General features: G+C 45.7%; 1 protein-coding gene across 1 annotated transcript; it reads right to left on the bottom strand.

Moving 5' to 3' along the window:
• Positions 1 to 478: 478 nt before the first annotated feature.
• Positions 479 to 6,146, bottom strand: LOC138498195 (zinc finger protein 850-like). The gene has a single exon (XM_069622073.1). The coding sequence runs from the start codon at positions 5,470 to 5,472 to the stop codon at positions 2,677 to 2,679; it is 2,796 nt and encodes a 931-aa protein (XP_069478174.1). The 5' UTR covers positions 5,473 to 6,146; the 3' UTR covers positions 479 to 2,676.
• Positions 6,147 to 27,399: the final 21,253 nt, after the last annotated feature.

Genomic DNA, 27,399 nt, shown 5'->3' with positions numbered 1-27,399 from the left:
CCTCCCCTGCCCCCACCCTGTCGCCCTGTGGGTGCTTTGAAACAGTTTTGCTAATTGTATAAGCGCCTAACAAATGACCAATAAATAAATAAGGATAGGTGGTAGAATAGCAGTCACAGTAGATGGGGGAGATGGAAAGTGCCATGGAGGAGGAGGAAGGACAGACGGATAGATGGAGAAGCTGCACAGGCTCGACACAAACTCACCAGGTGGCCCAGTAGCTGAAGGTTGGTGGGTGGAAGTCCAGCAGGAGAGTCTTGGGCAGGAGCAAGGTAGTTCAAATTGGTGTCTTCAATGAGGCACAGACAAGGAGGGGAGTAGGGTGCACATTGGATGTCTGAGAGATTACAATACATACCATGGGACAACACAATAAGGCTTGTTGGTGTGCTATGCTGACATACGAGTTAGAAATTAATCTGTAATGTATTAGCAGTATTTTCTTTTGGACTGATGTTAAAAAAAGGATTGTACAAAGTGTTGTTCACTATTTTTTTAATTCTGAAATCTCATGAGAGGGTGACCCACTGAAAATATAGTCAAAAGATGACTCTATACCTTCAAAGACGTATCACATTCAGAACATGTCTATGGTTTCTCCCAAGTATCCTTTATCTGATGTATCACACATCGATTATTTTTGCTTGAAAGTCATTTTTCATTAAGGACATGATTATGGCTTCCCACGGTGCGATTTCTCTTATGTATGAATAGTTCAGTTTTGCTTGACAGCCTTAACACATTAAGAACATGCCTATGACTTCCCCCACAGTGTGATTCTTCTGATCAATAGACTTCACATCGAAAAATGTATTACATTCATAATATATATAGTCTCAAACGTGTGATTTCTCTGAGGTAACATTAAACTATGCTTTTCCTTGAAAGACTTATATCGAGGACATGCATATGGGTTCCCACCAGTGTTTTCACTGATGTCACATTTGATCTCTCTTTTGCTTGAAAGCCTTACACATTCATGCATGCGTGTACATAGTTCCCTCAGTGTGATTCCTCTTCTGTATCAATAGAGAACTGATCAGCATAAAAGACTTATCACATTCAGAACATGCATATGGTATCACCCGGTGTGATTCCTTTGATGTATCACAAGTTGATCAATTCACTTGAAAGTCTTATCACATTGAGGACATGCACATGGTTTCTCCCCAGTGTTACTCCTCTGATCTATCAATAGATGACCCTTCTCCGTGAAAGACTTAGCACATTCAGAACATGAATATGGTTTCCCCCCAGTATGACTTCACTGACATAGCAATAAATATTTCTACTCCTTGAAAGACACATCACATCAATAACATGAATATGGTTTCCCCCCAGTGTGATTCCTCTGGTGTATCACTAGGTGACCCTTTGGCTTGAAAGCCTCATCACATTGAGGACATGCATATGGTTTCTCAACAGCGTGACTGGACTGATGCATCAATAGATGACTCTTCACATTGAAAGCCATATCAAATTGAGGACATGTATATGGTCTTCCCCAGTAAAATTTCTCTGATGTTTGACTAGTTCAAACTTACGCTTGAAAGACTTATCGCATTCAGAGCATCCATATGGTTTCACCCCAGTGTGACACATCCTACGTAGCAATAGATGCCTCTTCTCCTTAAAATACCTATCCCCCACAGAGATGGGGAGCAGGTGCAAGTGGATCTAGGTCACATGACTAAGCACCACCACCTTCTTAGCCCTGCCTCTTCCTTCCTGCTCTTCGCTCTTAGATCAAGGGCGTCTCTCGCCCAGGCATCCAAAGCGAAGGGCAGTCGAAGAAAAGGGCAATATCAGTTTGGACCAGGAGGTCCCAGGGCCCGACCCCCTGCTCAGAGAGCAGGTAAGCATGCACCAACATGTGTTTACACCCTCTATCCCAACAGGCCATCCCCACCACCTCTGGTCCACTGTGATGTTCCGTTGTGCCCCCCTCCCTTCTCGCACACAGGTGTTGCCTGTTTTGCTTGATTCTTCTACCCTGCTCCCGCTCCCCACCCTCCAGCCTACTTCTGCAGGAGTCTGCCCTGAAACATTCTGGTTTCACCATCACCGTCTTGTGGCCAATGCTGGATTTGACTTTTATGGACTTTGTTGATTCACGGTGCGTCACCCTTTCTCCACGGTCATGCTGGACTTCTTTTGCATCTTGTAGTCATGGTGGCCCTGAATCATGCTGATGCGATCTTCTTGTATCCTGGCTTGCAACATTATGTGTTACTACTGACTTCTGCAATTGTATACGTTTCCCCCTCTTGCTTCTCCACTCTTTCTGACTGCTCACCCTCTGTTATCTCCTCCCCACCTTTTCTCCCTTATCTTATCTCCTCCCCTCCTGCCCTTACTTTCTTCTATGCACTTACTCTATCAGAATTGTCCCTGGACCTAGTATGATAGCAACCTCGTCAGTCTCCTCCCCCCACCCCTTACTTGTCCCCCCTCCTCCAGCACTATCTGAAATGTCATCAGGCCTAGTACGATAGCCGCTTGTTTTGTTCCTCCCCTCCCTTTCTGCACCCTTCTCCCTCACCCAAGTTCGATAGTTAATTTCACATTCTTACTTTTCGTTGCCTGTAAGAATGTCATTGTATTTTCCCTTGTTCCCTCCCTTGTCGTGAAGCACTTTAAAAACACATTGTGCATAAGCGCTATATAAATAAACTATCATATCATATCTTCAGAGCATGCATATGGTTTCCCCCCAGTGTGACTCCTCTGATGTATCAATAACTGATGCTTCATCTTGAACGGCTTATCACATTCAGAACATGCATATGGTTTCAACCCAGTGTGATTTCTCTGGTGTACCAATAGCTCACCCTTTGTCTTGAAAGCCTTATCACATTCAGAACATGCATATGGTCTCTCCCCGGTGTGATTCATATGATGTTTCACAAGTTGATCATGTCGCTTGAAAGCCTTATCACATTCAGAACATGCATATGGTTTCTCCCCAGTGTGACTCATCCTATGTAGCAATAGATGCCTGTTCTCCTTGAAAGCCTTATCACATTCAGAACATGCATATGGTTTCACCCCAGTGTGATTTCTCTGGTGTACCAATAGCCTATCCTTTCTCTTGAAAGACTTAGCACACTCAGAACATGGATATGGTTTCTCTCCAGAGTGATTTATCTGATGTTGCAATAGCTCACCCTTTGTCTTGAAAGCCTTATCACATTCAGAACATGCATATGGTCTCTCCCCGGTGTGATTCATATGATGTTTCACAAGTTGATCATGTCGCTTGAAAGCCTTATCACATTCAGAACATGCATATGGTTTCACCCCAGTGTGATTTCTCTGATGTACGACTAGTTCACACTTTTGCTTGAAAGCCTTATCACATTCAGAACATGCATATGGTTTCACCCCAGTGTGATTTATCTGATGTCCCATTAGCTCATCCTTTGTCTTGAAAGCCTTATCACATTCAGAACATGCATATGGTCTCTCCCCGGTGTGATTCATATGATGTTTCACAAGTTGATCATGTCGCTTGAAAGCCTTATCACATTCAGAACATGCATATGGTTTCACCCCAGTGTGATTTTTCTGGTGTACCAATAGCTCAGCCTTTGTCTTGAAAGCCTTATCACATTCAGAACATGAATATGGTTTCATCCCAGTGTGATTTCTCTGGTGTACCAATAGCGTGCCCTTTTGAATGAAAGCCTTATCACATTCAGAACATGAATATGGTTTCATCCCAGTGTGATTTCTCTGGTGTACCAATAGCTCAGCCTTTGTCTTGAAAGCCTTATCACATTCAGAACATGAATATGGTTTCATCCCAGTGTGATTTCTCTGGTGTACCAATAGCGCGCCCTTTTGAATGAAAGCCTTATCACATTCAGAACATGAATATGGTTTCATCCCAGTGTGATTTCTCTGGTGTACCAATAGCGCGCCCTTTTGAATGAAAGCCTTATCACATTCAGAACATGAATATGGTTTTTCTCCAGAGTGACTCATCTGATGTTGCAATAGTTGGTCCTTTCTCTTGAAAGACTTATCACATTCCGAACATGCATATGGTTTCACTCCAGTGTGATTTCTCTGGTGTACCAATAGCTCACGCTTTGTCTTGAAAGCCTTATCACATTCAGGACATGCATATGGTTTCACCCCAGTGTGACTCATCCTATGTAGCAATAGCTGCCTCGTCTCCTTGAAAGCCTTATCACATTCAGTACATGCATATGGTTTCACCCCAGTGTGATTTCTCTGGTGTACCAATAGCTCACCCTTTCTCTTGAAAGCCTTATCACATTCAGTACATGCATATGGTTTCTCCCCAGTGTGATTTCTCTGATGCACCAATAGCAGGCCCTTTCTCTTGAAAGACGTATCACATTCAGAACATGCATATGGTTTCACCCCAGTGTGATTTCTCTGATGTACCAAAAGCACATCCTTTGTCTTGAAAGCCTTATCACATTCAGAACATGCATATGGTTTCTCCCCAGTGTGACTCATCCTATGTAGCAATAGATGCCTCTTCACCTTGAAAGCCTTATCACATTCAGAACATGCATATGGTTTCACCCCAGTGTGATTTCTCTGATGTACCAATAGCTCACCCTTTGTCTTGAAAGCCTTATCACATTCAGAACATGCATATGGTTTCACCCCAGTGTGACTCATCCTATGTAGCAATAGCTGCCTCTTCTCCTTGAAAGCCTTATCACATTCAGTACATGCATATGGTTTCTCCCCAGTGTGATTTCTCTGGTGTACCAATAGCTCACCCTTTGTCTTGAAAGCCTTATCACATTCAGAACATGAATATGGTTTTTCTCCAGAGTGACTCATCTGATGTTGCAATAGTTGACCCTTTGTCTTGAAAGACTTATCACATTCAGGACATGCATATGGTTTCACCCCGGTGTGACTCATCCTATGTAGCAATAGCTGCCTCTTCTCCTTGAAAGCCTTATCACATTCAGTACATGCATATGGTTTCTCCCCAGTGTGATTTCTCTGGTGTACCAATAGCTCACCCTTTGTCTTGAAAGCCTTATCACATTCAGAACATGAATATGGTTTCATCCCAGTGTGATTTCTCTGGTGTACCAATAGCGTGCCCTTTTGAATGAAAGCCTTATCACATTCAGAACAGGAATATGGTTTTTCTCCAGAGTGACTCATCCTATGTAGCAATAGCTGCCTCTTCTCCTTGAAAGCCTTATCACATTCAGAACATGCATATGGTTTCACCCCAGTGTGATGTCTCTGATGCACCAATAGGTTACTCTTATGATTGAAAGCCTTATCACATTCAGAACATGCATATGGTTTCACTCCAGTGTGAATTCTCTGATGAATTATTAGATCACTTGTTTCTTTAAAAGTCTTGTCACACTCTTTCTCTTCAGTGTGTAATCTCTGATGGTGCCATATACGGCATGTTTCACTAAAAGTAGCTTCACATTCAGAAAATTCAAAATGTACCTCCATTCTGAGGACGCTATTTTGAGATAGTGATTTCTTTGTAAAGAGCTCCTTGTCAAATTCAACCTGAATCCCTCAGTTGCTCTCACCAGGTCAGGTGCAATTTTACAGACTTGAGTGTCAAGAAAGAGCCACTATCCTCGGCCAGAGCAGGCAGGTCTGCGATTAGAACTGTTCTACGTCCAGAGCATGGTTTCTTGCCTTGTGTTCATGCTTTTTAGTCTTTAATAAATGTCAGCTGCCACTGGAACATCAACAACTATTGACCAGCACCACAGCAGCGGTGCTATTGATTCTGAAGCATAAAGTCCAAAGTTGGTGTTCAGCATCTTTTTCATACTGAATGTGGCACACCAGTGCATTTACACAATAATTGGTAAGGAGGTTCTACACAATGCCTGAAAATGCTCTGCCTCTACTTTAAAGTGGCAGCCATGGTCCTCTCCTCTGTTCAGTATAGATTCAGTGGTCTACCATTAGATTATGTCCTGAACGACTTGTCGCAGCCAGTGAACCATTTCTTCCACGGTCAGAGGCTCCAGGTTGGGAGTGACTGTCATGAGAAAGAAGCAGATGAGGTTGCTATCATACTAGACCCAGCTATCAGAGGAAAGCTTTCTTTAAACATTTCAGTTTTCCAATCCCTGCTTGAAGGAAAAGGAAAAACAGGATTAGTGATCCATAAGCGACAAATACATATTTCTTATTTTAAAAATCATATGTGAAAAGCAAAAAGGCATGTTTCAACTTTATAATACTGGTTTCATGAAATCCTGGAATTTGTATGCAGGACACTGAGTTAAATGAATAGTGTAACTTGTCCCCAATTCCATGAACAGGATTAACACATAAATCTCTAAACATGTGGCCCATTGACCATTCATCCTTTGTCACAGAAATGAATAACGGTGTGACCAAACTAGCCAACAGCCAGGATGAACACAATGCAGTGACGTGCAGCCACTGAAGTCTGAGAAATGGCCAACCCGTCAGTCGAGTCATTGCTGGTTGTGGTCAATTAACTAGCTCTACGGTGCACAGAAAAGATGGTGGAACAGGAACAAAGAGGAAAGGAAAGGTTGACTGCATTGAGATTAAAATAATGGGAGGCATGGCCATTTTGTCGAGTTACTATCTCAATACCTGCAGTGGAACCACAACTTACTGGAGTTTTACAGACGCAGATTTTGCGAGAGGAGGAAATAAGTACATCTTAGATGTAGTAATTCACATATTCCGCCTACACCCGATGGAAGTCACGCTGTAGGGTGAGAAGAAGGAGTGGAGACAAAAAACTTCTCAGACACAGAGCCTATAGCTGAGGAGGGGGAGACGGTGGGTTGCAGAGAAATGGGGAGACACTCCGAAAGTACACTGAGACAGAGGGCCTCATTACGACTTCGGTGGTAGCCATGCCGCTATTGGCGGCATGGCTGCCACCGAAATCGTCTCCGGTTCCGGGTTCCCTAAATGGGGAAGTAACGGGCCATTCTGAGTTTGGAGGGCCCGGTACATCCTCCTTCAGGGAACCCGGGCCCTGTCCTTCCCCATTCCCATTTGAGCCCTAATGGGGAGGGAGCTAACAACGGGCTTGCGCCTTGCAAGCCCGTTGTTAGCTCCCTGCTCCCCTCGCGGGACCCGCTCGGTACGTCTGGTTAAACCAGACGTGCAGAGCGGGTCCCGCGAGGGGACCTCGTAATCAGGCGGTACGGGGTTGGTCGGTATGGCGCCGTTAACCCCTTTCCGCCTGACTTGTAATGAGGCCCAGAGTACTTTCAGAGCATGAGCAGAACAGAGAGGAATTGCAAGTGAAGAAGCACATTATGGGAGTTGTGGTGCAGACACAAAGAACAAAAGGCAAAGAAAATGCACAGGAAGGGAAATTAATCAGAACTGCTGAAAAACTGATAGGAAGTCAAACAGGTGCATGCTAGGGGAGGAGTCCAGACATTCCACAAAGGAGTGCGAGATGCACAGGGAGGGAGATTAATCAGAACTGCTGAAAAACTGATAGGAAGTCAAACAGGTGCATGCTAGGGGAGAAGTCCAGACATTCCACAAAGGAGTGTGAGATGCACAGGGAGGGAGATTAATCAGAACTGCTGAAAAACTGATAGGAAGTCAAACAGGTGCATGCTAGGAGGAGAAGTCCAGACATCCCCCAAAGGAGTGTGAGATGCACAGGGAGGGAGATTAATCAGAACTGCTGAAAAACTGATAGGAAGTCAAACAGGTGCATGCTAGGGCGAGAAGTCCAGACATTCCCCAAAGGAGTATGAGATGCACAGGGAGGGAGATTAATCAGAACTGCTGAAAAACTGATAGGAAGTCAAACAGGTGCATGCTAAGGGGAGAAGTCCAGACATCCCCCAAAGGAGTGTGAGATGCACAGGGAGGGAGATTAATCAGAACTGCTGAAAAACTGATAGGAAGTCAAACAGGTGCATGCTAGGGCGAGAAGTCCAGACATTCCCCAAAGGAGTATGAGATGCACAGGGAGGGAGATTAATCAGAACTGCTGAAAAACTGATAGGAAGTCAAACAGGTGCATGCTAGGGGAGGAGTCCAGACATTCCCCAAAGGAGTGTGAGATGCACAGGGAGGGAGATTAATCAGAACTGCTGAAAATCTGATAGGAAGTCAAACAGGTGCATGCTAGGGGGAGAAGTCCAGACATCCCCCAAAGGAGTGTGAGATGCACAGGGAGGGAGATTAATCAGAACTGCTGAAAAACTGATAGGAAGTCAAACAGGTGCATGCTAGGAGGAGAAGTCCAGACATTCCCCAAAGGAGTGTGAGATGCACAGGGAGGGAGATTAATCAGAACTGCTGAAAAACTGATAGGAAGTCAAACAGGTGCATGCTAGGAGGAGAAGTCCAGACATTCCCCAAAGGAGTGTGAGATGCACAGGGAGGGAGATTAATCAGAACTGCTGAAACACTAAAGGAATTCAAACAGATCCCCTGTTCTGTATTAGGAAAGGGTTTACATATCCGCATAAAATATATTTATGGGATAACACCGCACAATAAGGGTGATAGTGTAACTCACCAGCCGAAACTCACCAAGGTTCTGAGCATGCCTACACACAGATACTGGGATTCACAATGAGGGTGATAGTGTAACTCACCAGCCGTAACTCACCAAGGTTCTGAGCATGCCTACACACAGATACTGGGATTCACAATGAGGGTGATAGTGTAACTCACCAGCCGAAACTCACCAAGGTTCTGAGCATGCCTACACACAGATACTGGGATTCACAATGAGAGTGATAGTCAAAATGTTGCTTTTCCCCTGTTGGTTTTCCTGCAGATTTGTCTTTATTTTTGTGATCAGAGGGACTTCTTGTAAAGTCCCCCTGTCAATGCATCTCTTTCCACGTATTGTCCCTCTGTAGCCCATATGGCTCCTGGAACAGGGGTGTGTTTTAGAAATATCATTTTTGGTGTAGGGTGATGCTAAAACCCTACAGGTGTGAAGAGACGTAGGCTGGTGGCAACTGTATTTCAGTATTGTCTTCACCAAGAGTGCTGCTGGGTTTACCGCATCATTAGCCCAGTGGACTAATGTGCTTTTTCAGTCTTAATCCCAGCAATTCTGTTTTGGGCAAACCTTTTTACATTTGGGACCAGCAGGCTGTTGTGCTGATGTGGGCATACCATGATCCCAGTCCTGTACACTCTATAGTGGTTTAACCTGCCGTAGACAGGTTTACTGCCCACGACATGCCCAGTCTACTTCCTGTGTGGGTGGCCAGCAAATCGTCATCCTCTGCTGTTGAATGTGGCTGGTCATAAACCTGGACAAGAGGCTTCTTTTGCATTTCCTCCACCTGTTTCATTCGGATCAAGGGCTCAAGGCCCTGTGTATCACAACCTGTTCAGCAAAATAAGTCCTATCTTTACCAGATTCATGGGCTGTTTCTGAGCCAAATCCTGAGTGATTGGTGCTTTGGAGTACTTGTCTCCGGACCCTGACATTCTGTTGTTCTGATATCGTCATAATCTGCTTTAGGGGTCACCAAAACCCAGAGTAGTGTGGGTGTTACCGGCCCACTCTATGACAGATCACCATTGGCTTCCACGGCCCCTAATTCCGCTCAGCTTCATTTCTTCCTTGGTTGGCTCAATATAGGTCCTGGAACTGAAGCTCTAAACAGGTGTCTACTGTGGCACTCTCTAGGGTTGGGTGCTTGTTTTTTCACACCTGTGGGGTTGAACAAGTACTGACCTGACTTTAACCCAAAGCCATGACTTACCTAAGGACTTTATCCCATTTATCACTATGGGGAATGGTCTACAAACATTTAAAACAAAATATTTTTTAGGGTCACCAAAATGCCAGGGGTAGGGAACTTGACAACACAACCAAGATGGCATCACAGGTGATGTCACACAACCTTTGACCTTGATGACGTGAAATGAAATGACATGGCATTAGACCTTCATATCATCTGAAGTGACTGACGGAGGATAAGAAATGTACATAAGTTTACATTGAATACAATACCAAATCGGTACTGTTGGGGTGGTCAGGAAAGGTCCTGATAAGGAAGAGGGGTACACATTTGGCGCACCATATTTGTGACTGGGGTTGCGTTAAAGTTGGCATGATGTGGCAATTTATATGTATCCAGTGTAGTTAATGTGAATGGGATGTGCTACTTTTAGTGTTATTTTGTGTCTAAGTTGATACATTTAAGATTGCATGCACAGCAAGATGAATGTCAAAATACAATCTGTATATGGTGTGCTACGAAGTGCCTAGAAGCTGGGCAATGAATAGCTTCATAATGCGCATTCGAGGAAGGGGATTTGTCATGAACAACCCACTGTTAAGAAGACACAATAGTTATGAAACAATATATGCTCTGAAATACATACATGGGGAATTTACAAATCTATATGCATGTGTTCTTTTTATAAATTGGTCAAGCTCTGCAGTCAGGGTTTGCATGGTGAATTCTGGGTGACCAGGGGACACTGGTTATGCAGGGTTTCAGATGCCAGAGGAAAGGTAATGAGTAACTACGGCCTCAGCAGGTGGTCAGCCAACAAGCCGGCCTGGGTGTTAGGCAGAAACCTGTGCAGTTCCCTTGGGGAACACTGCAAAAGATTTAAGACTACAGGTATAGCAGTAAACCCACTTGGTAGCAGTCTGTACCACCCAGATTTACCTGGTAGCTGTGGCTGAGCAGTCAGACTTCCCTCAAGAAGAGTTAGGCAGTATGCAAAGTATACACAATAGGTACCAAAACACAATAGCACAAGCAAACACTGACCAGAGCTTGGTTTCAAAAGTATATAGTTATTTATTTTAAGAACACATAAGTTGAAAACACTCTAGCAATATATAGTAAAACACTCTGAACAAAGTTATATGAAAAACAGTCCCAATCCTTATTCCTAACTAGACAACTCTTGGTTAACACCACATAATTCAAACAGAGGTGAGTGCTTAACGTTAGATGACACTCTAGTAGGTTCAAGGAAGGGGGGAGAGAAAGCAGAAATAGGCTAAACACCCCACTCTAAGGTCAAGAACACTTTCAATAGGCTCAAAGAAGCACAAAGTCACAGGTGAGTAAAAGTCACTAGGCAGGGCCCACTCTTAGAGCAGACAGAGCGAAAATGTGCCCAAGATCACACCGTTATTAGGGATTCAGAGTCTTGCAAAAAGAGTTCAGAAAGAGTTTAGAGAGGCTTAGAAAGTTTAGCCAGGGTGTCCCAGGCACTCCCAGGTTCGAAAGCCGGGGGCTAAAACTACCCCGTACAGTCGGTGGCAAGGGAAGCCAGGCGGAACACGGTACCTTAAGCGGAAAGGATCCTCCAGCGGTGGCAGTTGTTCCAGGCAGTGGCAGCAAGGCTCGACGTCGGTCAGGGAAGAAGAAGATCTCGCTGAAGAGCAGAAGAAGAAGGTCGTTGCACTGCCCCGGAAGAAACCAGCCGCGGAGTCCTCCGGTTAAAGGGTTGTACCGACTTTCGCGGTTGTGGTAAAAGTGTGGTATTCCGGTTGCCGGGGTGCTTGGCACGGGCAAGGCGGCCACGAGATACCTCGAAGAAGCGGAAAGAAGGTGGAAACTGGTTGTCCCCACCAGTCAAGGGAAGGAGCCACCCCGTTAAGAGTTCTCCTCGGTCGTTGGGAAAAGTGGTGAGACGGTTCAGCAGGGCTCCACCGGGTGGTGTAGTCGTAGTAGGTCGGCTCAGCTCTTCCCTCGTCGGATTCTTGGTCCTGTGGCGACTTCTGAAGTTCCAGTCCCCAAAGCCCTGCTTTTATGCAGCAAACCCCCATTCACCCAGCCTAGCTGTCACTCAAACATGCTAAGTGGTGAGCCGGCTGGCTCACCACTTGGGCCAATCAGGACGGAGTGCGACTTGAGTTACCACGGTAACTCAGTCCAGGGTGCCTAAATCCCCCTCCACCCCTCCTAAGTACCCCAGACAGAGTGGCACCACTTTGGAGGGCTTCTGTGGAGAAGCCCGCCAAAAGTGGAACAAAGGGCTCCACTTTGGGTCAGAGTTACAGAGGCGAACGCCAACGCCATTTTAGAATCAAGTTTTGGCAAAAAATCCCCACCGGAGTTATAATAATAAATATATAAACCGGCGGTATGTTTGAGGCTACCGTAAATAAATAATTAAATGTGTTAGCCTAAAACAATGGGAAATCCCATAGGAAAATATTCGCGGTTGAATATAAAACGTAGTTTCCACTGCCACCAGCCAAAACTCGATCAGGGGGGACGGAGACGTGCCCCCTCGACTAACAGACCCTGGGGCAATCGAATTGCCCCAGCCAGTACGTCCACAATATGATGGTTTGTACTGGTTCTGTTCAGGATTTAAGACTAGTAAAGTCTTTGGTGACTTTACATGCCCTGGGAGACAGTAGTCAGTCCCAGGGTATGGAGTCTATGTTGGGGAGTCCCTAGGACACCCCTGGGTTACTGCACGGAGGGTGCTGTGTAACCCACATCACAAAAATACATGAGGCCCTATGGAGTAAAAGACCCCATAGCCCATTCAACACAAGGCTAACCAAGGAAACACACTTCAAACATGCCCAAGAGTGAGGGTAAAAGTGTCTCACTCTTGGCAGGAGAAAAAAAAAGAAACCCCAGAAATCCAGCAAAGCTGCTGGGGGACTCACTAGGTAGGGAAATTCAGCCTAAACAGAGAATTCTCCCTAACACTGGGGTTTTATGGCTTGGCAGAATTGTGGAAGGAAGATGCAATCTTTTTAAGTGCATGGGAGCTTGTTATTGTTATGGGAGATTCACCCATTTGTTTTACAACAACAATAAACTTGGGGTGAAGGGACGCTCGACGCCAGAGTGACCGATACTTCATGAGTTTCGATTGTTTTCACAGGATGTGACCAGAGGTCATGCATATTGTATTGGTAATCATTTAGATTAGAATGTTCCAATGACGCCAGCAAGTCGGGGTGGGTGAGATGGCTATTGCTAGTTCAAAGAGAACCTGCTTATTCATCCCCACCTCATACTTTTTGAAGTACTCTTGCAAACCATGTGCAATTACGTCTGGGGTTTGGCGGTCTCAGGACAGATGGGACTGGTAATGAAGTATGTTTGCATGTGAATGTATAACTGTATGATGATGTCATGGACGACCACAGACAAATCCTAAAAGAGGGTGTGCTGTACACATGAGCTGAAGATGGTAGTTAAGATAACTCCAACCAATGAAAATGGACGAATTGGAGAAAGACTGGATTTTTTTGTATAGTTTTTGACCAATCACATGTGGGGGGTGGATTGTAATAAATGGATGGGAGTGTTTTAACTGTTGCAATGGGACTTATTACGAGTATGACGGTCCGGTAACAAACTACGGGCATCGTTGCTACCGGACCGGCATACTCCGAGATCTGCAGGCGGGTGCCCTCCCGCCCGCAGACCTTGACGGTAGCATCGGCACCATTATGAATGGTGCCGGTGCTACCATCCTCCCTATTCCCATTGAGTCCTATGGGACTCAATGGGAATGGGGATTAATTTTTACCGGCACCCAGCATTGGAGAATTACCGGGACCACCGGGTGCCATTAAAAAAGTGACTTCGGCGGCAGCCGTGCCGTTTTTTAATGGCACGGCTGCCGCCGAACTCAGGTGTCAACTTGTGTGGTTCTGAAAAACACGGGTTAGTTTGACGCTACAGCATCATCTAGGCCCTCCCCGGATGACTGTACAATAAACTTGCTAATTCTAGTGGACAGTTAAGAATGTGGCTCCACTGCTGAAAACCTATATGCTTACAACAAAATTATGATGAATGGGTAGCCCCAAAAACCGAATAAAAAAAAAAAACACGATCCAAGGAAGCAATAATAGAGTGTACGATTGGCAATGAAAAAAAGTTTATTACATGCAAGTTACAGCCAGGAATGTCAGTCAGCTCTGCAAAACTGGAAACAAGCTCAATACACCACATTGGATTACAGTATATACAGGCAAAAACAAATTTGAATACAAACAAGTTACAAAATACATGCACATCTACAATATCTACTGTCTCTCGCCATTACACACCTAAATAAATGCTATACATTAGTCTGCCCTATGGACGAACAACTTACCTGTGACCAACTAAGTACAACCCCTGCTAATGACCTGATTGCGTGGTCAGCATAAAATGGTCAATTCTGATTGTTACAGTTATAAAGATGATGTTAGCCAAACAGTTATCTATGTGGATTGGTCAACATAAAATCTTGTACATTTGCTCTGCATGCCACCGAAAGGACCCAACCATGAAGCGAGTGTGAACATTGAAGGCATGTGACTTGCCAACTTGGCACCCCCTGTAAGGAAGGCATGGTATCAAAGTAAGACGGACACAAGCGATCACAGTTCAAGGGTGTGTATTGAACTTTATCAAGGGGGTGGAAAATGCCTATTTAAACCTAAATCTAAGATGGGAGCAAGCTACAACCATCAAATAATAATAATACAGTCCTAGTGGAGTCTAGTCAAATAAAAAAGGGCCTATACTCAAAATAACTATTGCCAATCCTTACTGCTATGCTACAAATAGGGTGGGATAATGGTTCATGAAAAAGAAAGAAGAGTTCACAAAATGATAAGTAAGGCTGTTCAGGCCGTTGCCCTCCCTTCCCCACATTTTTAGCACAGGACAAAGCGGTCACTCGAGAACAGCACTCTCCTGGGCTTCTTCAGCACGAGGTCACAGTTCCTTTTACCAACATCAGGGCCTTCTGTGCCCAAGTCTCTTACGTTCAAAGTCTCTTGATTCAGAGGGTGGATGTATCAAACAACAAAAAAGTTCCTTTCAAAATATTCAAGTCAGGCGATTCACTCTTCACCCTGGATCCCCCTCAGCCAGGCTCAGATCCTTTTTATACAATTAGTCCCCCTCAGCCGGGCTCAGACCAATTTAAATTCACAGGCATCCCTCAGTTGGGTTCACACTTGCCACATCAATATCTTCTCTGGTGGTTTGTGGTTCACCCTGTATCCCCCTCTACCGGTCTCAGATCCCCTTTTATACAATTAGTCCCCCTGAGCTGGGCACAGACCAATTTCAGTTCACAGGCAATCAAAGACTTTCGAATGTGCACGGGATTCAACTTAACCCACTGCAGGACCATTTCGATTTCACAGTTCAATAATTCTCACACGCTCAGTTGGATACCAAACAGAGACCTTCAAGTGAGCACCCATGTGGCGCCGGACCACTCTGTATCTGGTACCTATTTCGGTTTCATAAAGTTCCATCGCATATGAGTTTTCTTTCTTCATACAATGTTGCTGCTTGCAACCTGGAGTGTAACTGTGATGCTGGAAATGCATTGGAGGGACAGAGCTTCCATGTCATTGTCCTGTATTCCCTTATCATGTGTGTTCTGTGTTGCTTTCTGCCCAGGAGTCCAGTTGGGACCCCTGGCAGTGCAGCCCTTCCTCTTTTCAGTTGTGGTGAACAGAGACCATTGGGATACCCTTATAGCACCCAAGGGTGGGGGTACAACCCTGTACCCCTAGTGTATGTTTTCTTGGGTACCTGTGTGTTGCCCACAGAGCACGGTATGGGCTGGTGGCATCTTTATGCTGATGTGACAGGAGCTCTGGGTATCCTCGATGTTGGGATACTCAGTCCCTGCCATAGGAATCAGTGAATTCCTGATAGAAGGCAAGATGGCCCCTGGGGCCTCTTGATTTTCATTGCCTGTTACCTTGTTTTCCCAAGGTCCTGGGAAGCCCTGATTCTGTCCCTTCCCCTGACTGGCTGTTGGGTGGAAGAACCAAATATGGTATTGTGGGAAAGTCCAGGCCAGACTGGCCAGACCCTTCCCAGTGAATGTATGTTTTGGGTACACCCTTGGGGTAGGACCTGGGTGAATGGAGCGTGTGACCAATATGCAATCTATGTTATGGTGGGGTCAAGGAGATACCTGCCCGGCCCCTATCATTAAGGAAGGCGCCAAAGAGCTGTCCCTGTTCATTGCCACAGTGATAAACTCTTCCTTCAACTCTATCTTAGTCCCCAACAACCACAAGGAAGCCTGGGTTATGCCACTCTTAAAAAAACAAACTTAGACCCTAACACACCAACGAATTATAGGCCAATCACAACCATCGCTTTCCTCCTAAAAATACTGGACAGAGTTGCATACCTGCAAATCCAGAAACATTTGGAGGACAACAATCTACATGGCCTCTGTCAATCTTCTGCTGGGCGCCTCTTCCTCACCTGTCGGAGTCTTCATTCACGCAGAAGTCTTCTTCTCGTCAGGCATCCTATCGGTTCTTCCATCTCGAAGCCACGAACAGCTGCCGGATAGCCGCTCTCCATCTCCCGATGCCAGGCCGTCCCTGCAAGAAATAAAGACAGCACAAGGTTAGAAACCACATAAACATTTAACGCTTGGCTGCGCAACATATAAACCTTGCGTTTCATTTAGAAACCCTACTTACTCTCTAGTGGGGGTCCGCTCCATCCCTTTCGGACACTGCGTGGGTCCACTGTCAGCAACGCGACGCAGCGGAGCCATCTTCATCACCTATTGGGGAAAAGAAAAGACATTATTAAGAATACGGACAATAATCATTGGGAAAGACTTTAAAGAAGCATACGGACAATAATCATTGTTATCAACACTTACCTCCCATGAGGATTGGTCGCAGCCGGTCTGGGTCATTACGCATGCGGATCAGTGAAGCAACTGGGTCTGTCTATAGCGCCCCTGCTGAAGAGAAGGACGGAGAGCTCATCTTTGCAAAATAACAGGTGAGAGCCTAGGGGAAAACGCTTGCGCGTCTCATTCTGGCACGAGGGGTTCGAGGCGGCTCGCAGTTCAGTCGCAGCATTCTCACTGCCTCTTACCTTTACCCAAGGGCATTGCCAGCAACCTGACCAGACCAAATCGCTGCAGCTGGGGTTAAAGCAGGATATACCACTTAAGCTTATTTTTTATATATAGAACTGTTTTAGCACATAACATAGTGGGCCTCATCAAAAGTTGGGCGGTATACCGGTGGTATAGCGTTACCACCAACCGGTCTGGGGCTATTAGCACCGGATCAAGGGTTGGGCGGTAATGGGTATTCCCCATTCCCCATTGGGTACGTTGCACGCAATGGGGCTTTTTTGGTGCAATTAGCGCATGCTAATAGCGCTGCGCTAATTACGCCCGAAAATGGGCATTAAGTCGGCGCATTTACCCCCAGCTTAGAGCTGCGTGTAAATGCTGCCAGACGCGTGATTGGGCGGACCCTTACATGCGGCATAATAGCAATACCGCACAACTTGCGATGAGGCCAAGTGTGTGGACATTCCTTTGTGGGGGCTTGGGGACTCACTGTACTTAAGAACCAGCTTGCATCACCTCCTGAGAGCTTAAGCCTTGGTTGCTCGTCCATAGCTTCCATATAGAGAACCTTGGCTGGGGTGTTCTGTACCTCTGCCATATAGAGGGCAGAAGTACAGATACTCCGCTCCAGTGTTTACAGTATCACAGTCCGGTTTGCTATCAGTTTTCTCCAACTCACTGGCTTTGCTTAACTCACTGGCGTTGCTTAGTATTGGAGTTAAGAGCAGTACCACAGTGGCAATCGCTTCTCCCCGCCTTGGCTATCAATACGGGAGGGCCCTGTGTACTTTTGACACACACTGCACTGTTCATCAGCTGCAATTCCCGGTCTTATGTTTCTCTTCCTCGAGGCCTCTTGAAAGTCGCGGTCCTTCTCCTAAAAGGGCAAGGGTAATTCCCCCTCTGTCGTCCTCTCTGATCTCGCTGCCTTCCTTCTTGGTTTAAACTGCCATCTCGTAGCGTTTTGCCTTGCTCAGAGTGTTCATCGGTGCTCCGCCTTTTATACGTGTGGGGAAGTAGGGTGGAAGTCAGTTGTGTGTAATTATCAGAAATTGCCTGACCCTTGTGTTGGGACTTGTGTTGGGACATGTCATGTATACAGCTCTGGTGTTAGTCTGTTGTCGCTCATGATGAACTGTCCATGAGACAGTGTTCCGTGTCAGAAAAGGGGGAGGGGGAGGGGGATTTGAGCTTCCAGGTATCCTAGGTTGGGGAAAAGATGGTATAAGGAAGGGGATAGCGCATCTCGCCTTTCGGTGTCCCACTTCCACTCCCTCATGCAAGTGATCCTCCCGCACTGCTCCACCCCCAGGAACTGCATCCAATAGCGATGCCTGTGTCCTGGCCACCTGGATGACAGATTCCCAGGGACTTGCGGTGTGAGTCACCTTCAGGTGACTCACACCCCTGATGGTTCTCAGACCTTGCAGCTGCATTTTCAGCACATCGCTTGCGACTCCCGTCCTGAAACATTTTGCTTTCCTAGCACACATTCTTCCATATTCTTGGGAAACAGTTGGCTTTATAAAACAAAACACAGCCAATATATTGCTCTTGAGGACTAATTTCTCAGATGTATTTTTGCTCTGTTCAATCCATATGCTGCAGTTCCAATTGTCCTGCCACTCCTCGATGGGGGCAGTATAACCACAACCTAATTCAGTACCTTGGCAACATCCCAACCCTAGGTCGCATTCACATCAAATGTGTCCTTCACTTCTATTGTATTTATCCAACTGTAACATATCCTTACCCTATTTCCTGTCTGGAGCACCTTGGAACAGCAAACTCTTGCTAAAATAACTAACAATCATGCAGCCCCTCGCACTTCATCCAAGAACCTTGACAGCCTGAACGCTTGCTGGGGTAAACAGGAATAGAATCTAATTTACCAACATGCCAGGAGCTTGAAACTGTGGCCTAGTGCATCACCAGTCAAGTCTGCTACTTCAACTAGGCCCTAATTCTAACATGGCAACACTCTGGTCAGTGGTGTGAGAGGCCCTAAACATCAGTGCCTTTCCCTACTTACTCTTTATACCACCAGGTTGCTCCACAGCATACTCAACAACATCTTGGAGTCTCAGGGCCCTAAAAACTCTACATATAGTGCACAATGGGCCTCATTACAAGGTTGGAGGTAGCCTTGCCGTTTTTACCGGCAAGGCTAGTCCCAAATTTGCATCCGGCTCCGGCACCCGCAAAAGGGTAATCACCGGGCCATTCCGACCTCAGCGGACCCGGTAATTCCCCTTGCACGGGTGCCGGAGCCGGTATGTCCCCATTCCCATTTGAGCCCCCATAGGGCTCAATGGGAATGGGGAGGATTGTAGCAGAGGTACCGTTCATAACGGTACCGTTGCTACCATCATGTTCAGCTTGCAGGTGCCGGTACGGCCACCTGGTCAGACCAGGTTGCTGCTAGGGCACCCGCGAGCAGAACTCATAGTATGGGGGTACGGTAGCAACGGTGCCGGTAGCGATACAGGCGCTGTTGTTGCCTTACCGCCATACTCCTAATGAGGCCCAATGTCTTTTGCAGCCCTCCATCCCACCATGTACCTGGTAACCTAATGCTCTCTAGAATGGGGGGCAAACCTAAATCCTAATTCACATGTGAGCAGAAATGCTGAAACAAATAACACATGCACCAGCACTGAAATGAAATGACAACTCCATGCTACCATAGTCTGTACCTTACTTCACATGGGGGACACTGTGCCTGCATTACAACATTCCCCCCTTTAGTTGGTTTATTAACTACTCTACTCACCTCCTTCTGCTTATCAAATTCAGTGTTTGATACACAATACTTACTAACATTACGCAAATCTCCACCTTGCTGTACATATTCTTCTGGGCTACATGTCAAAAAACTAAAATACCCGTCTCCTGTGGGGTTAACGTACGCCTGCCAATAAATAATTCTCTGGGTCTGATGGAGAGTCAAAACATGTGCCTAGGGGACCATTTGGAGTTCAATCTCACCATTCCACTAATCAGTCTGTGTGTCCACATGTTTTAAGAGGGGAGTGGCCTCCCCTGCTTTTGGTGTGAGTGATATCAACCATGTTCTTCTGGACAGCGTTTTTGTGAAGCACCCTACGATCAGTTGACAGGAACACAAAATTACAAGCACCAGGACAAGGACAGGAAACATTATTTTACAAACAGTACTCAACCATGATGGAATCCTTTCAAATATTGATGACCACCAATCTTGCTCCACCACCCCAACTTCCGTTTCCATCACAGTATGTAGATTGTGTAGGGCAACAACTGCGTGGGCCAGAGACCTGTTATCTGAATCGTGGGGTGGAATGAATCTACAACATGAAGGGCCTACTTTGGCACAGATCCCGCCCTCCATGGCCATGAATAAATCAAGCACATAGCGATTATGAAATGTCATTAATCTGATTGCCCTTTGTTCCTCTCTAACCGCCTTCAAGCTGTGCTCAGTGTCAATTTCCAGCTGTACCATTTTCGAGCGGGTGATTTGAAGACACTTTAGAGTAAGCTGCTACCTTGATTCCTAGAGCGAGCAGAGAGGGGAAGAAAGTTTCAGTCTTGGTGAACAGCCGGTACTTCTCGGGAATGCCATTGAGTTTCTCATTTGGATCTTGGGACAAATAGTTTGAGCACCTTTGATGGTGCAAGCTCAGTGATCAGCGGACCCGCTGATGCATATGGTTCATGGATTTGGACAGGCGGTGCTGATTGATTACAGTAAGGTCAGCATGGGGGATAATTAAGGCAGGGGAATGCAACGTGGCTAGGGAACAGACACCACTCTGAAATGGTGTAAGATGTATGTATGCAAGGCTCCAACATACCCAAAAGAAATCCATGAGACCTGCAGTTCCCCCATTTAGGTCTGGAATATGAAGTGTTCTGTTACAGTGTCCATTGGTGACAACAGGCACGATGCCATCGTCCCTGAAAAACAAGGAGAGCTGTGTACGCTTCAGCACTTTAGTGGGTTGCTCACGTTGCTTCATCCATGTCAGTTATTTAACATATCTTTCCCACACAGCATAACATGTATTGATATGCATCACTACTTCCTCTGAAAACCCCACCAGTCCTCTTGATTTGCACCTCATTAGTCCTTGGACCCACTTATTGTGAAAAATAGCACCCCCATTTCTAACTGAGGTCTTATTTTGCAATGAAACTGCTCCTGCCTGTTATACCAGACACTCACTGTTTTCTATCAATGTTGCCTGAACCCTGTGTCCCTGAAACAACCCACACACCCTACAGAGGGCAAGGTGCACCAAGCACTGTGCTATTAGAGATAGCATTTCTTGAAGTGTAACCAGTCTGGGTTTGCCAGTTGCATGGGGTATCAAAGAACAAATACAGCAGGAATAGTTGTACTCCTCTCTTCCCACATCCCTCATGTGGTTGTACCATAGATTGATTGTTTTGGGGGGGATGCATATCTGTAAAACTATTTAAATGGTCATCAGGATTCACAATGTCCCTCTTGCTTCTGGTCACGGGCACACTATTTGTGAATACATATGCTACTTCAATATCATTAGCCCCTACACTCCTAATAAAAAAACCTATAAATGCTATCATGAAAAAGAGAAAAACAGGAAAATGATGCAAAACATAATTCTTCTGACATTGTCCGCTGTTTCTGGAGGCTGTGAAAAAAGTTTAATGTGGACTCGTCCAAAGGACCACAGTGATTTCAGAAATGTCAATGAGATAGGAAAAACACTCAGCTCTCCCCGCTTTGTTTATCCTGCTCTTGGGGATGGGTGCTGGTGACGTTGTCATTTTGAATGTCCGTTAGGTGGATCCACACCTTCCAACCTGCAACTTTAACAGTGGTGTGAGTATCGTAGATGACCTTGCAGGGCCCTTGGAATCTTCTTTCATTCCATTTCCTCACATAACTAATACAAACCTTGTCGCCGATGAAGAACTGTGGTTGCCATAAAGATGCTGGAATGTCTGTCACCATTGCAGCCGGCGGTCTTGGGTGCGGCACGATCTGTTGCAATATAACTTTAATACATTTGGTTATGTCCCCAAGGTACCCCTGAAACCCATCCTGCAAAATGTCAGCTGCCTTATGGGCATCTGAGGCTGTGTGTGAAGGTGTGAGGGAACTGTGCAGACTCCCGTTTGTTACAATCACATGGGGTGTGAGATGTGCTCCACCCCTGGCTGGTTTCTGAGTGGGAACAAGGCAATAGGGAGATAATAAAGCCAATTAGGTTTCAGAGATTTACATATTTTTGCTAAACATTGTTTTAAAAGGCCATTAAGGCGCTCCAATATTCTGTTGGCTTGCAGGTGGTAAACTGAGCATAATTTGTGATTTATGCCCAAAAGGGAGGTAATTTCTTTAAATAGGTCATTTACATAATGAGGCCCGTTTTCAGATCTCAGGACCTCACATACACCTCACAGGGGAAAAGCTTCTTGCGCTAAGAATTTTGCTGCTGTTTTGGCATCGGGGGGGGGGAAACACAGGGGCCAGCTTCAAGCAAACAATAATATGCGCACCTGAATCTCATCTTCCAACTATGGTACACCCAATTAGAACACAATCCGGCATAGGTTCTATTTCAACTTTCGATTCCATTCTAGGTTCTTCACCATCGGAGGTACCAGGTTGTGCAGAAGTCAAATCATGCAATACAGAAGGAGTAGTCATTTTCTTAGATGAAACTAGAAAGCCTTCACTATAAGAAACTTTGGAATTTAAAGTATTTAACAAACATTTGTGGCAAGCAAATTTGAATTAATGTTCTCGTACAAATGAACAAATGAATTCAAAACAAAGTTTAAAGCTGATATAGCTCTAGCTCCCAAAGGTGATGTCATATTGTGAGGATTCTGACCTTAAAGGAGAAAAGATCGATGGTGCAGATGAAGATGAACCATTCTTCAAAGTGCTAGATATTAGCTCAGAGGAATGTTCCTAAGAGCCGAGGAGAGTATCAGGGGAATGCAAGTGATTTATGGATTTTGGCAGTCGGCTGGCAGCAAGACATTAATTCAGCATCCAAGATATAATCCAGAAGTGAAGGAGGCTCAACCGAAGACCTCCCATGTAGCTCTCCATGGACCAGGCTCAATCCACTAAGGTCATTCCTCAGAAAAGAAGCCGCTACGTTGGCGTAGGAGGTTGACTGATGCAGGCATAAAGCACTAGGCGGCCCTAAAGGAGATGGACCCTGTCATGACGAATTCCACAAGTCACCGGCTATAATAGGTTTGTTACGTTTCAGCCTCCCTTTGAGTCCATTAGCAGGGACACCCACAGATTTACTGCGAAGAGCAGAATTAGAAATCATAGTACAAAAGTGAAGGACTCACCCATGTGGTTATCAATAGAAAAGTAAACTCGGAAAGTGACGACGAGATTCCAGCAGAGATTCTGCACCAGAGATGACCACACAAAGCACAGGGCCACTTGCATCTACACAGCCTACTGACTGCAAATGAACTTGAGGCACTTGTGATGCACGCATTACATGCTGTGTTGGAGAAGATGCCCTCCCCATTTCCTCCACAGGGTAACATTGGGTGCAAAGTCCCTTGTGGCTAGCTCCCTCTGCACTTACATTTGATCGTCAAACCTGGGACATGCATTCTACCCCTGGGCTAGCCTTCGGACTGAGATAGAGAGGAGCAGGGCTTCACAGGACCAATCATTGGAGAGGATGCTGGTCAGATTCAAAAGTCATCCTTGGGTCATCAGTGAACTGCTCTTCTTCATAGCAATCCTGGCTCCAACGTAGATCTGAAGAATGGCTTCAGGAGTCTGCCTCTTATCCAAAGCTGGAGTGGGATGCAGGTTCAAGTCCACCAATGGTAAGGATCTTTCAAACAGCCAGTAGTTTTCCAATCGGGGCAACTACTGGTTCCACAACTGCACCTTTCTGGAACCAGGGATGTGATTGTAGCCCCCTCCTCTCGGCTTACACACTCAAAGGCTCACAAGCTAGTGACAACAGCAGGTTTCCAGATGAAGTGCATGACCTTATAAGGGAACCAGGGATGTGATTGTAGCCCCCTCCTCTCGGCTTACACACACAAAGGCTCACAAGCTAGTGACAACAGCAGGTTTCCAGATGAAGTGCATGACCTTATAAGGGAACCAGGGATGTGATTGTAGCCCCCTCCTCTCGTCTTACACACACAAAGGCTCACAAGCTAGTGACAACAGCAGGTTTCCAGATGAAGTGCATGACCTTATAAGGGAACCAGGGATGTGATTGTAGCCCCCTCCTCTCGGCTTACACACACAAAGGCTCACCAGCTAGTGACAACAGCAGGTTTCCAGATGAAGTGCATGACCATATAAGGGAACCAGGGATGTGATTGTAGCCCCCTCCTCTCGGCTTACACACACAAAGGCTCACAAGCTAGTGACAACAGCAGGTTTCCAGATGAAGTGCATGACCTTATAAGGGATTTCCTGACCCAAGAATGCAGCAGAAAGGCCAAACTACAATATGGCCACATAACAAGCGAAAAACCGCTATCTTTGGGATCTAGCCACCTTTAGTAGCCATTTCAGTAAGCGCAAAAGTGCACAAGTAAAAGGATACAAAAACTGTAAAAATATCATTACTGCCACCAGTTGTCTTAGGCACATACAACAAGTAACCAAAAACTCAAAATATCAAAAGCTATGGGGATACAAAGTATCCCCATTGCAATGCACAGTAAGGTGCTGTGTACAGTTAACAAAATACAGAAATTCCAGAAGAGAGACTGACGACAACATGTGAATTCTGAATTCTGCTTCTGACACGCTGAGAGAATTTGAGAATCCTTGCCCTAAAGAGTCAACAGTGATTGTTAAGAACAGCTCATTGTGAACTTCAATACAGGAATCTATGTTTGTGAAACTGTGCTGCATGAGGGAGAATGATGATGGCAAAAAGACATTGGCAGGGGTGGATGTCTCATGTAATGTTATGCAAACTCCTGAGTTCAGACCAATCATTGCGGCTGAAAGGCTGAAGATTGTCAGGCAGGTTAAGTCAAGTAGCTGTAAGGGAGATGTCTGACCAGCAGTAGTGGTAAAGGACTGCTTGCCATCGTTCATATTATCTATAACAACATTTGTGAATCAGTCACTTGTGGAGTGCCATGGTTCCTGACTGCATTAAGCAGTCTTTGAAATCTCCATTGATAAAAAGAAAAACTGCATTCATTAGTGATGACTTACTATATATAGACCAACTACTAACATTCCTTTCCTTCTTTCCTAAAATCTCGGAGAGGGTCGCATATTTGCAGGTGCAGGATCACCTTATTGCCAATAACATCCTGGGAAAAAGGCAATCTGGGTTTCGTTCAGCTCATGGCAGCGAGTTGGCTTTACTGGACTTAAAATCGCATCATGGATAAGGGTCAGGGCCATTCTTCTAATGCTATTGGAGCTCTCTGCAGAATTTGATCTCGTTGACCACGCACTGTTCGCGGAGAGGCTCTCGCAGGTAGCTGGCTTTTCTTCATCTGCTGCAGGTTGTGTTAATTTCTCTCTTGATAATAGATCTGCTAGTCTTCTGCGGGGACGGAGGTGCTGAGCCGGTGAAGATCCAATATGGCATCCCTCAAGGATCTTGCCTTACACCTACACTATATACCTTTCCTTTATTCCAGCCATTAGATGACAGAGGCATTAGTTATACCAACTACACGGATGACACTCAGTGCCTAATCCCTCTGTCTGGTGTTCATGAAAAAGATCTTGAGGTGATAAACTCGGCATACCCAAATTCAAAAATTGGTGATTTCCAACGGCCGGTCACTGAGTGATGCTAACACTGAGTTGATGGTCTTAGGCACGGCATGCAAGCTCAAGAAGCTTGAATCTGATTATCAGTCCTTTGTTATTACAGGATGTAAATTGGATACTGTATCTAAAGTTACAATCCTGGGTTGTCTTCCTTGATCAGCACCTGGACCTCAGATCTCATGTCAACTTTCTTATATCCTCCTGGGTGTATTACATCAAGCTACTGACACAAATTCGCCTTTTATTACCAAGCAGAATTGCACCACGGTTGCTAGGGCCATTATTGGCACTAAGCTGGATTATTGTGGTAGGCTCCATGTACTCAGGAACAGTGCGGTGCGGGTGGTAGCTGGACTGAGGAGAAGAGATCGTGTTTCACAGTCCAGCAGAGAATTTCATTGGCTCCCAGTAGCAAATAGAATCTCTTTTCGGCTCCAGACAATAATGCACAATTGCTTGGTGGCAGGAGTCCGACATCCTTATCTGAATGTCTGAATTGGCTTCTGAATCGCAGGACACTGCGTTCTAATAACAGTAACCTTTTGGTGGTTCCTAGGAAAAAGTTGATCCTTGTAACTAAATGTGCCTTTGTTGCTGCGGCTCCTAAACTCTGGAATGCTTTACCCCCAACTTAAGAGGCATTTCCTCACTGGATCTTTTCAAACGGTCTCTGAAACCCCACATTTTTGCATGAGGTGTTCTCCTTCCTGTGCTGCACCTGACCTGTGGTGCTTTGCTTAATTTTGTTTTAAGTTCTGCGCCCTTATGCCTATAGGCCTGCTTTTTGGCGCTATATAAATAATATAATGGGGTCTCATTATGAGTTTGGCAGTATTTCAATGGTAAATATGTCAAAATACCATCAAAATCAGTTACTGTTACCACCATTTGGTCCCGTTGACTTACCGCAGGATTACAAATGGTGGTTGTGATGCTGGAAATGTATCGGAGGGACAGGGCCTCCGTATCCTTGTCTTTTATTACTTTTTATCGTGTGTTCGGTCGTGTTTTCTGTGCAGGAGTTCATGTGGTACTCCTGGCGGTGCAGCGCTCTCTTTTGGTTTGGTGAACAGACCCTTGGGATACCCTTATGGCACCATTGGGTGGGAGTACAACCCTGTACTCCTAGTGTATGTTTTTGGGCACCTGTGTGAGGTCCACAGAGCAGGGTACGGGCTGGTGGCAGCTCCGTTCTAAATTGACAGGTGTCCTGAGCATCCTCCATTTTGGGAGGCCCAGGCCCTGTCATTGGAATCTGTTGATTCCTGATGGGGACAAGATTGTCCCTGTGGCTTCTTGGTTTCCATTGCCTGTTACCTCATTTCCCGAAGTCCCGGGAAGCCCTGTCTCTGTCACTTCCCCCTGACTGGCTGTTGGGTGGAAGTTCCATATATGGTAGTGTGGGGAAGTCCAGGACAGACCGGCTTGCGCCTTCCCAATGATTTTATGTTGTGGGTACGCCCGTGGGTTGGGACCTGGGTGAATGGAGTGTGTGATGAATACGCATTCTCTGTTATGGGTGTCTAGTATCTGTTGTGTGACACAATGACTGAGACAGTCCTGCCTGAAAATGGTATGAATGCAGAGTAGAGTGTTGAATGGCTGGGTACTTGTCCCAATACACATTACTTGTTGCGAGTGTCTGGAGAGAAGTGAATGGCCTGAATGCACTGTGCGCCCGATTCGCTGCCTGCCTGCCTGAATGCCCTTCTGAGTGATTGGTTGCCCGAGTGTGACCCAGCAGAATGAATGAGAGACCAAATAGTATATCTGGGGACCTCTCACTGCTAGAAATCGTT

The sequence above is a fragment of the Ambystoma mexicanum genome, chromosome 5q (genome assembly GCF_040938575.1).
Source record: "Ambystoma mexicanum isolate Mex_15411 chromosome 5q, UKY_AmexF1_1, whole genome shotgun sequence".
In the NCBI taxonomy this organism is placed as follows: domain Eukaryota; kingdom Metazoa; phylum Chordata; class Amphibia; order Caudata; family Ambystomatidae; genus Ambystoma; species Ambystoma mexicanum.
The sequence above is the reverse complement of the archived record's forward strand: the minus strand, read 5'-3'. Positions and strand labels throughout refer to the sequence as shown.

What these genes read in the sequence shown, in the direction of transcription:
- LOC138498195 (XM_069622073.1), bottom strand. Translation starts at nt 5,472, where the DNA reads ATGGAGGTACATTTTGAATTTTCTGAATGTGAAGCTACTTTTAGTGAA.